General features: G+C 38.1%; 1 protein-coding gene across 5 annotated transcripts in view; it reads left to right on the forward strand.

Moving 5' to 3' along the window:
- LOC126379848 (polyhomeotic-proximal chromatin protein-like) overlaps nt 1-12375 on the forward strand; it is a 56683-nt gene that overhangs the window by 27585 nt on the left and 16723 nt on the right. For all 5 annotated transcript variants that reach the window (XM_050028794.1, XM_050028795.1, XM_050028797.1 and 2 more), the window contains exons 10-16: nt 2787-2956; nt 3243-3398; nt 5344-5542; nt 7477-7637; nt 10666-10775; nt 11033-11150; nt 11988-12066. In XM_050028794.1, coding sequence (XP_049884751.1) covers nt 2787-2956; nt 3243-3398; nt 5344-5542; nt 7477-7637; nt 10666-10775; nt 11033-11150; nt 11988-12066 — 993 coding nt within the window. The remainder of the gene's footprint in view (nt 1-2786; nt 2957-3242; nt 3399-5343; nt 5543-7476; nt 7638-10665; nt 10776-11032; nt 11151-11987; nt 12067-12375) is intronic.

Below are 12375 nucleotides of genomic sequence, written 5' to 3' on the forward strand. Positions count from 1 at the left end.
GGGGATCGAGACCGTGTTTCAAATTATAGACCAATTTCCATTTTACCATCTTTATCTAAAATTCTGGAACGTATTATTAATAAAAGGCTAATTAAGTATCTTGAAGCTAATAACCTTCTTTCTCCACATCAATATGGATTTCGAGCTAAAAAATCAACTGCTGATGCTGTCCATGACCTTACCGGATACATTGTTTCCAATTTGGATAAGGGTAAAAAATGCTTGTCTGTGTTTCTTGATTTAGCAAAGGCATTTGACACGGTCTCGATTCCTCTGCTCCTTGTAAAGCTAGAGCGTCTTGGAATCAGGGGGCAATCGCTTGACCTGTTCCGGAGTTATTTAACTAACCGTAGACAGGTAGTAAAAATTCATAATCATCTTAGTGAGGACCTACCAGTCGTCTATGGTGTCCCTCAAGGGAGTATTTTAGGACCCTCCCTTTTCTTGACATTTATAAATGACCTTTGTAATATTCACTTAAAAAACGGTAAAATAGTTTCTTTTGCAGATGACACTGCTTTGATTTTTCAAGCTGACTCTTACCAAGAACTTTTTCTCAACGCACAAGATGGCTTGAATTCTGTATTACACTGGCTGGCAAATAATCTTTTGACGATAAATGCAGACAAAACTAAATACATATTATTTTCTCTCCGTTCCACAGTAACTCATCAACACAAGCTTATAGCCCACAAATGTCAATTCGATCTACTACCTTGCTCTTGTCCTTGTCTCGAGAACGTACCAGTTATTAAATATCTTGGTATAAATCTTGACCAAAACCTTAGCTTTAAAACTCACATTAAGTCACTCTCCGCTCGCACTAGGAAATTAATATTCATTTTTAAAACCCTGAGACATATGGCGGATCATAAAATTTTAAAAATAGTATATTACGCGTTGTGTCAATCAATACTATCCTATTGTATTACCATTTGGGGAGGCACCCACAAAACAACTCTAAAAAAGCTAGAAGTAGCTCAACGTGCGATATTAAAGGTTTCAACCTTTCGACCCTTCTTGTACCCAACGTCTAAACTCTATGAAGAATGTAAAGTTTTAACAGTTCGTCAATTATTCATCGCAAATACTATCCTCAAAAGACACTCGCAAATAACCTATGATCCTACCCTCACTCAAAATATGAGAAGACATGACCTGGTCTGTCCTACAAGATTATTTAAAACAGCTTTTTCAAAAAGATTCTATGACTTTCTAGGATCTTACCTTTATAATAAATGTAACAAAGATAATAATATTTACCCATTAAACATTTACCAATGTAAAAAATCAGTAGCTGAATGGTTAGAGAATTTTAATTATGACGAAACAGAGAATCTTTTAGACATAATTAAATAGAAGTGAGACGCACACACGCACGCATACACGCACACACACACACACGCACACACACATACACACACACGCACACACGCACGCACACACACACATACACATACAAGCATTTATAAATTTGATATTTTCTTTTTAAGAAATATTTTATGATTTAGTCTAACAATTTAAAAAAAAAAAACTTAACTTAATTTTTCTTAATTTTTTTTTATATTTTGTTATTTTTTCTTGACCATGACTTTTTGGGGGTGGAGGCCTGGAGTCCTAAAACACAGGGTATCCTAGTTTAGGCTCCAGCCTCTACAAATATTGTATTTTTGTATGTAATTATGTATCCATGTGTTTTATAATTTGTAGAGGAAATAAAGATTTTACTTACTTACTTACTTACTTACTTACACAATACACCAGATTATCCGTCAAGGATATTCATATACTTGGCCATCACCATGAATCACAACAGTACCTACCGAGCAATTGCCATCACATCGCGCCAACTTCTACAATGATAGCCCGACGTAGCTTTGCACATAAGAAATCATTTGACGCGTTTGCGAATCAATACACGATCGCAATTGTATTCGACACCATAGATAGCTTATATCTATATGCCGGTGAACTACCACACTATTTAGTATTTCAGTAAATTTTCCAGGTCTCACTACGTATCAGGAACAAGGTCTATAAAAATTTGAAAAAAATAATTATTTTTCCAGTTTTTTTGATTGGTTGTAAATGTGAATGTGCCTTTATTTTTCTAAGGCATTCGAAATTATGCATCGTTTATTTGAGAAATATACTTTTAATTGGCGTTAAACTAGATTTTGGTTAAAGCTTTTTCAAAGTTTTTTCAAAATTTTACTTGTATGTAGTGTTATTGTATTAAGTAAGGATTGCTAAATGCAGCCTGAATGCTTTTTGCGATATGTTTTCACTTGACCATTGCAATATTGCAGCTTGTTATAATTTGGGCTTGTCACGCGTTAAAAAACTTCACCGAAGGGTAATATGAAATAATCCGTTTTGTAGATATGAACAAGATAGTTATTGTTTTGTATAAAGTTGCACGTTGCACTCGGTTTTGAATAATTATTAAATAGTATTTCTACGGTACAAAACATTTTCAAACTTAATTATTATATCAGTTTAAAACAATGCTTTTTAAATTCTCGAAAGATCGAATAGAAGCCAATTTCAAATCCTGTCCCATAATAATCGCGGATAGATAAGAACGATATGGATCTAATGTAATACAAATTAATATCTTCAAAACTAATTTTCTTAACGAAAAAAAAACTGTCAGTAATTTCCTCCAAATGGAGTAATAATCCTTTCAATATTTCAACGTTATCTTCAAAACCGAGTGTGTGGACGTATCTATGTATGTACTGGTATACAAGTAGTGTCGTGTAGTAACGTAGTGTTCCCAACAGCTCCGTTCCCGGGGTACACGACGATCCCGGCCATCCCCACCACGCAGAACCAGACGTTCGTGTTCAGCCCACTGGGCGTTATCAACTCGCAGCCGAGCATCCTTCCCGCGCATTCGCAGCCCACCGTCTCCGGCATCTCACAGCAACAGAAACCCGCTGAGATGCACAAGGTATTATGCAACAAATTCTTTAAATTGCTTCTATACTATGAGCGAAAAAAGCATTCAGCTCCTTATCTTCCCGAACATATTGTAAAAACCGACATTATCTAGCGATGCTACAAGTTGCGGCTCTGTTCATCCTATTAGAGATGGCGACTCGGACCTCGAGGTCGTGAACCGAACGCTCTTGACCACTTGAACACTGTCTTAACATAACAAGGTATCACGTATCAAGGGGTAGGCAGAGATCGACTTTTTTTTGCGTTTATAATTAGTATTTACTTGCGTATTGCAGGTGATGAGCGGCGGCAAGATGACAGGCAGCAAGGTGGGCGGGTCTTCCGCGGGGGGAACACAGACGGTGCCTGTGCAGGCGCAGTGCGTGCAGGTGTCGCAGCCGGTGCTCAGCGCGCAGCAACCCGCGCAGGCGCAGATCATTAGCCCGCTGCAGGTTCGTTGTAAACTATACTTGGGCTTTTCGAAACTAGTACATACTATACACCAATAAAAAATAGCTTGACTAGATTGACGACTAGGCGAAGCCGAGGTTCGAAGTAAAGGGAATGAAGCATTTTGTTCTACACATTAGCAACTAAGTGTGTGTATGTAGTTTCTCCTAGAAACTTAATAGCAACTTATGTGTGTTCAGTTTTCTACGTCATATAATTTTGAAAACATGGATGGGAACTTTATTCTCAATTGTATTTTCGGAGGTATGTGACCAAACCTGTTATGGGGCTGGTATTCCCTTCGCGGAAGGCCAGACAGGCAGTCGTTTTTGTAAAAAACCGGACCTGTCAAATCTTCAGGTTCAGGTAAGCGGACCTTGTGAAAAACGGGATAATGCTAGGGGAGATGATGATATAATATGTCAATTACAATATAGATACACATGTGAAAGCAATCTACAAAAGCATCCAGACGGGCTATATCACTAGACACATAACAAAATTACGGTCACTTGTATCACTGGATTGCACTGTATGGGGTTGCGATATCGAGTAATTGAATAAGTATTCATTGCAATCTTGAGTGTTTTCCGTTTGATATATTGGTTCAATGTGCTAATGCACTTTATATTAACTTTATTCACTTTATTCACGACTGAACCGGTGTAGGACCGACTATGGAAAGTCAAACCATCACCTATGTAAATGGGGCTTAAAGGAGTCACCATACTGTGAATGTGGTCACCCGGACCAAACCATATCTCACATAGTGAACGAGTGCCTTCTGCACCGGTTCCCAGGTGGTATAGCCGAGCTGCATTGTGTGACGGATGCAGCAGAGACTTGGTTAAGGGAGCTTAAGCTGGATATTTGATCCAAGCAGGATATTTGTCTGCCATACGCAATAATAATAAGGTGATAATTGAATAAACAGCAGCATAAATCACTGCAAATTTAGAATACAGTTGGCTAGTTTCTTTTCACCCCATTTAGGTATAAAGTTACATGAAGCCCTAGCCTGGCCCTATCTTTTTTGTTTGTATTTTTGTGTTCTGTAACTTTTGAATGCCCTTGTGTGCCCTTTGCGAAATAATGATTCTTGTCAATTTGCCGTAGAGCGAAAGTTGTTGGATGAATTGTGTTTTTACCTTTGTTTTTACATTCACCCTTTGCTATTGCGAATTTTTTAAGCTATTATAATGTTTCGCTTATAGTAATAAGGTGCTGTAAATTGTTATTTTCCGATTGGTAAACTCGAGTAACAGTTGAAATGAAAATATACCAATTAAAACGTGAGCGTTGTTACTTGACTATTGACCTGTCGGAGCAAAGGACACCTACTCTTTTTTGTTATTATGACTAGCCTTTTTGATCCCACTGCTGGGCAAAGGTCTGGCTCATGTTTCTCTATAATAATATGTGGGAGCTCTATCCAACTTCTTCGGGAGTAGTCAATATGACCACACCGTTGTTTCATAGGTCTGCTTCGATTAAGTCTACGTTTTTGTTTTTCTTCATCGGTATTTGGATTCTTAATGCGCGAGCGCGGCCCCAAATGATTAATTTCTATTCCAAGCGATTCTCAGTTACATAGACCACTCAAATACTCAATGCATGTTTCCCCCAATTGTCTTCATCTCCGCATCGGACTATCTTTTGCGTCTTCCTTCCATTTGCCCCACGATTATTATATTAGCTTCTCCGGTCTCCCACCGGTTACTATAAGTAGTAGTAAGCAGAGTGAATAGGTAGTCGTCATATAACCCATAGGGCCTTTGGTGGTTCCTTAATAACCCTAACACCAGGGTTGGTTACGTCCGTAATCGGTGTTGAAAACCTATACGAAAAGGGATTAGCCTCCTTAAACTACGCTTACACTGACGTCTACGATTTTGTCACATTAGAGATATGAGAAATGTGTAGTTTAACCGTTGCGGTGTTCCACAGACTGGCGGGCAGACGATGCAGTTCGCGCCGTGGCAGATCTCTGGCGCGCTGCCGCAGGTGTGGACTGGAGGCCTGCAGGCTGGGGCGCTCCCGGCCGGAGGCCTACTGGCCCCTAACCCCATCTTCATCCGCGGCACCCAGCCCGACGCGCCGCCCTCCATGTTCATACACTCGCCGCAGAACAACGTGCAGCATAACAGTTAGTATACTTTACTATTTATTAACTCCCATACAGGCTGTCGAGTACGCTGTGTTGTATTACATCAGCACACAATGTAACATAATAAAATACAGAACGCAGAACACTCGGCTCCTTGTGTCTCGTTAGTTCGCTCGGTTTATACTTGTGCTGGTTACAGGCAGTGAAGAGTCTGTCTCTCACTCATGGGTATTGTTGGGTATCTCATAGTAACCTCAGCATCAGAACATATATATAGTGTCTTCACTGTTTGTGATTGGCTGGCTATTTTTGAATTTAAAAGCGTAATATTTGTAATACAGTTGAAGCGTCTCATTGTTATTATGTAGTTACATTTGTACTTAACAGAATAACAGGTCTTTGTGTTCTCCCACTATGTTTTTAATGTTTATGTTTTTTTAAATGTTTTTTAAATGTTTTTTTTGTATTTATAGCATAGTTTGCAATCTACTTTTGTAGAGGCTTTTACACGCCTTTACAGTTCGTATTTTGCTGCTTGTGTTAATGCTTCTGCGATTGTGTTTTCTGTATTTAATTTTTTTTCCCTAGATTTTTAAAGTTGAAATGAGAATTAATATAAAAATATGTCTCGAGGGAAACATGCAACCCTTGGGTCCCTTGGGTTGGGTTGGCAATATTTATTGTTTTTTCATATTATGTGATTTGAGCGCTATTATTGTTTTACCATAGTGTGAGCGAATGTCTAATAGCTGTGCTGCAAATGCTTCTTGCGAAAACGAATGCTAATATATATTTTCTTTTTCAATATGTTTAATTCCTCGTACCATGGAGTAACTAATATTCTACGTAAAATAGAGGATCCTTCGCCATACTAAAAAAAATGCTGCTAAAACGCGCGCAAATAAACCGCCAGCGGGTAGCATTTGTACTAACTGTCAAACTGTTCATAATATACTACGTAAAACGCAGAGTCCCTCGCCATACGCCATAGAAAAGCTGCCACCATAAACCGCGTAACGAAGATACAATAATATTACGTCCTATTTCCATATAAAGCGAAACAACACGAAAATAATCGCATTGTACGTGCCACTCGATGTATTTATAATTAAAGATGTAAAATGTTTTGTTTGAAATAGGTACGTACATGTATTTTACACGTAAAATAAGTAAAAGTCAAACGTTGCAAAAGTCACCATTTTTTTATGAATGTCTCTAATTGATACATGTAGCGACATTTACTATATAGGTCGTTCTTCTTTTTTATCGACAATAAAAAGACATTTTCTCGATTTATCGGATTTAACATCTTTAAAATTATAACGGCAATAAATATTTTAAAACATCATATAAAGATGTGTCTGTAGAGGACTATTTAGTGGTTCTCTTTATCTTGGTAACATACTTTTCTTTGCAGGCGCATTCCAAAAAATATTGTGACAGAGTGGCCCTTTTCATCGGAGACAGCATTTCAATTTACCACTCTGTCACATAATTTTGTGAAAAACGATCAAGCTACGTTAATAACTAATTGAGGAACCGATTAGTATTTTGCTTGTATTTTGAGTATAATAAGATAACTATATTTTTGGGCAATCAAAACATGAAATAAAATTCTAAAACATAACTTATCAGAAGCAGAACGAAGGACAGATCATTGTCGATAAAAAAGAAGAACAACCCATATATGAATCACACTAAATCCAAAAAGTATAGAAGGTACCAGACATGCTTATTTGCTTAGCGACAACTAGTTACTCCATGGCGAAATAGAGTAACGATTATTGTACGGTCTTTACCCAAACTACCAAGAAAGAGCGCCGGTAGCGAATATTGGTACTAAAGAGACCAGACATGGTCAATTAAATCTCTGGCTTTCTCTTTGACATTTATTATTCAAATCTGATAATAGAATCTGCCAATTCAATGAATAGAATTAAAGCTGTGGTGTAACTGAGTGGTGCATCCGACAGATGTGAGCGTGTCGTGCGCCACCGGGACCACAACGAAGCCCCGTGCGTCGAGCGAGGCCATGGCGAAGGCGCCGCGGCCGCTTTCCAACATCCTGCCCTCCGGCGGCATCAGGCCTGCCTCCTCAGTCTCCACACAAACCGCCAACCAGGCACAGAATCAGGTACACTATTCTTTATTCTATTACAAATGACAATGGGCACTTTTGTATGAAACTTGGTCCAAGAACCTCCACTGATGAGACTTATATGTAATGAAAGCTTATGCTTTCCCTATGATTCTGGCAAAGTTCTATCAGATTCTGTCCCGGGGTTCTTTTTTTACGGCCATGTTTGTCCTGGCTAAAAATGTGATAAAATACAGTGGGAGCTAAAATCGACTCAAGATTTGTTGCTGGATAACTAAGTCTACATAAATAATTATGTATCATATTGTATATCATTTTAAAGAGGATCTTTTCCAGAATCCGAAACATAAAAAAAAAAAAACAAAAAAAAAAACTTTTTGTAAGCGAATTATAGCCAATTTATATCTGCAGCGCCATTGTTTCTCGGTAGCTAAGTTCAAGTTTCATGCCTTTTACCCCTTCCAAAAGTATGTTACCGATTTTTTTTATATTGCTTCCGGAATTTGATCTGAGTGATAATAACAAGAAAAATAAATAAACACCTCTCCGATAGAGACCGGCTAAGCTATTGCCTATTGCAAGAAATCGTCATCATTAGCAAGTCATTACGGTATTGCATATTATAAGCTTATCAGCAACTTGGAACTTGGTCCAAGAACCTCCACTGGTGAGACTTGCATGTAATGATAGCTTATACTTGTCCTATGATTCTGGCAAAGTTCTATCAAACTCTGTCCTAGGGTTTTTTTACGGCCATGTTTGTCCTGAGTGTACAGTAGTGGACTGCAAAATCACCTCAGGATTTGTTGTCGAAAAACTATTTAACTAAGTCTATATACATAATTATACATCATAATGTATATCAATTTTAAAGGGGAAGGTTATCAGAATCAGAAACACAAATAAAAAAATGCATTAAGTATGTAAACGACTTTTAGCCAACTCACGTCCGTAGCACCATTTTTCTCAGCAGCTACGTACGAGTTTCGCGCCTTCCAACCTTTCCAAAGAAGCCCAATCATTTTTTCCTTCTTCTGATATTGCATTCTTAACCTGACAAGTGACAACAACAAGAAATAAAATAGATACCATTCCGATAGAGGCCGCGTAAGCTATGGACCTATTGCAAGATAACGTACTCAAAGGCTAGTCATTATAATCCAACAGACGTAACATGATTAGAATGCGGCGGGACGGAAATGTAGTACATCGCCTTATGCGAAAGAGATGAAATATGTGTCTCTTTAACACTAACAGTATACAGCTTAGTACGAGAGAAACAAGAAATAAGTCATTCTAATCAAGATGCTATACAATGACTATTGTATACAAAAGAAACACATTTATTAAACAAGTTCAGGCAATAACTGGTGCAAAAGGCGGCTTTATTGCCAAGGTAGCAATTACTACCAGGCAACCTTACGTTTACGATACGTTTGTTGTACCATTCAGCATTGTTTATAAGACAACATATAGGTAAGCCTGGATTAATAAAACAAGATTGTGGTGAAAGAAAACATACTACATTTGCGTCCTCCCGCATTCTAATCATGTTACGTCTGTTGGATTATAATGACTAGCCTTTGAGTACGTTATCTTGCAATAGGTCCATAGCTTACGCGGCCTCTATCGGAATGGTATCTATTTTATTTCTTGTTGTTGTCACTTGTCAGGTTAAGAATGCAATATCAGAAGAAGGAAAAAATGATTGGGCTTCTTTGGAAAGGTTGGAAGGCGCGAAACTCGTACGTAGCTGCTGAGAAAAAATGGTGCTACGGACGTGAGTTGGCTAAAAGTCGTTTACATACTTAATGCATTTTTTTTATTTGTGTTTCTGATTCTGATAACCTTCCCCTTTACAATTGATATACATTATGATATATAATTATGTATATAGACTTAGTTAAATAGTTTTTCGACAACAAATCCTGAGGAGATTTTGCAGTCCACTACTGTACACTCAGGACAAACATGGCCGTAAAAAAACCCTAGGACAGAGTTTGATAGAACTTTGCCAGAATCATAGGACAAGTATAAGCTATCATTACATGCAAGTCTCACCAGTGGAGGTTCTTGGACCAAGTTCCAAGTTGCTGATAAGCTTATAATATGCAATACCGTAATGACTTGCTAATGATGACGATTTCTTGCAATAGGCAATAGCTTAGGCGGTCTCTATCGGAGAGGTGTCTATTTATTTTTCTTGTTATTATCACTCAGATCAAATTCCGGAAGCAATATAAAAAAATCGGTAAGATACTTTTGGAAGGTGTAAAAGGCATGAAACTTGAACTTAGCTACCGAGAAACAATGGCGCTGCAGATATAAATTGACTATAATTCGCTTACAAAAAGTTTTTTTTTTGTTTTTTTTTATGTTTCGGATTCTGGAAAAGATCCTCTTTAAAATGATATATAATATGATACATAATTATTTATGTAGACTTAGTTATCCAGCAACAAATCTTGAGTCGATTTTAGCTCCCACTGTATTTTATCACATTTTTAGCCAGGACAAACATGGCCGTAAAAAAAGAACCCCGGGACAGAATCTGATAGAACTTTGCCAGATTCATAGAGAAAGCATAAGCTTTCATTACATATAAGTCTCATCAGTGGAGGTTCTTGGACCAGATTCGCCCATTCTCCTTTTAGATTTATATCGCCATCTAACGACTGCTAACAACAACTATCACGTGTATGTTACTGAAGTGACAATACAGAGGGCGTTGACAAAGCGCTCTGATGCAGACAAAGCGATTTCATCGGCAGTTGTGGAAGAAGTGCTTTTGATACGAAACCCAATGCCCGGATGATATTACCCAGTATCCTATTGTATCCTATTCAATATTTAATATAGCAGTGGATTTGCTGTCTACACTATTCTATTAAATATATGAGGTGGAATTCATCGTATTATGATCAGAGCTTCGCTTTAAAATCAAATTAAAAACTTTTTACCAAACTTAAATATACGTCAAATAAATTGATTGATACTTGATCATGTTACTGACTTCAATTGCTACATTAGTATTTTATATAAGTCACTTATCCAATTTGTGCAGGCCAAACACCGAGGCAAGCCGGGCGTGCGGTCGCCGGCGCCGGCGTCGAAGCAAGACGCCGCCAACCAGACCAACAAGATGCAGCACCAGATGCAGCCGCCCAAACAACAGTAAGTACCACAAAAATAAACAATAAAATAATAAACAATGGTGGTGTGACGACTTTAAGGTTTTAACAGATTCACGGTTGGCCAGAGCTTGGGAGTTAAAATGGCCACATCGAAGCAATTCATCTAAGAAAGCAATATTGCAATTTTCCACTTAGTTAAAATGAGGTCATTCCTTGAAATATTCTTACTAATTCTTGTTACTTAATGTTATTTTATATGTAGAACGGCTGATTGAATTTTACGTGCTTCAATTGAAGGTTGTTGGTGATGAACTCGTCGGGGCAGATGACGCAGATCACCAGCGTCGCGGACAAGAAAGCCATCACCAGCACCATGCAACAGCAACAGGCCATGTTGCAGCAACAAGCTATACAGGTACTTCTATACCTTTTGCGTCAAGCATTATGTGTAGGACAGCTGCCAGAATAGTATATAACCTTAGTTGTCTCTTTCACCTCCGTAGCGTTACCCTGTGTGCACGGGGTTCGCATACCTAACATGAAGATTGGACAGATCCCGTATGAATCATTCACTAATCTTTCTATCCTGCAGTCATACGCATCTGCATCCAAATTACTATGGTATAAGAAAACCAGGTATGCTCATGCCGCCATTGCTAACGCAAGTGTTACATGAAAGTTACCATTAAATTGGTATCTCCAACATTCCAAGAATGCAAATTTTATTATTGAAAATTAAGTGAATATAAAAATCATTAAAACTGTAAGCAACTCTTTTACTAAAAGTTCAAAATTTCCTTGCAAAGTAAATATAAAAACATTGGTCGTGGGTAATTTATTTTTTACAAAATGGCAACGCAGGGTAAGATTACGTCAGCTGGACTAACCTTGAAATGTTAGCTGTCACTTTTGAGCATACCTGGTTTTCTAATACCACGCAAATTACTATTTGCATTCTAGCATGATGCGTATGAATGAAGAAGAAGAAAAGAAGTTATACTTCTTGTGATATAAGGTCGATCGCCAATATAGTTAGTTGGTGGCACTAATATTTTCTTAACTATTCCGATCATCATCATCAGCCGTATGACGCCCACTGCTGGGCATAGGCCTCCCCCAAGGATCTCCACGACGATCGGTCCTGCGCTGCCCGCATCCAGCGGCTTCCCGCTATTCCGATCACTAATTATTAATTACACTGCAGCGGAAATCGTTATTGAATGTCAATTAATACAATTGTTTTAACCGACAGCAACAGCAGCAGCAACAACAACAACAGTTGCTGCATCAACAGCAGACTCAACAAGTGATGCAACATTACCAGCAACAAGGTGAATAGTCTATTGGTTTAATCCTTTTACACTCTATATTAAGTATAATAAAGAAATAAGAGATAAGTCCTCCCTTGTAAACGTCCATTTCATGTTTGTGGTCTAACTAGTTGTTAAGTGCAATAAAGTATATCATCACATCATCAATTTAAGAGCCACGCTCTTGTCCATGTAGCATTTTCCATTCCAGTCTATCAAAGGCCAATTCCTTCACTTCCCTATATGACACGACGTTAACCTTTTTCTTTAATCTGTTCCATGTAAGCTCTTCTTGATCTTCCCCTCTTTCCTTCTAGCTTTCCTTCTATG

The sequence above is a fragment of the Pectinophora gossypiella genome, chromosome Z (genome assembly GCF_024362695.1).
Source record: "Pectinophora gossypiella chromosome Z, ilPecGoss1.1, whole genome shotgun sequence".
NCBI lineage: Eukaryota > Metazoa > Arthropoda > Insecta > Lepidoptera > Gelechiidae > Pectinophora > Pectinophora gossypiella.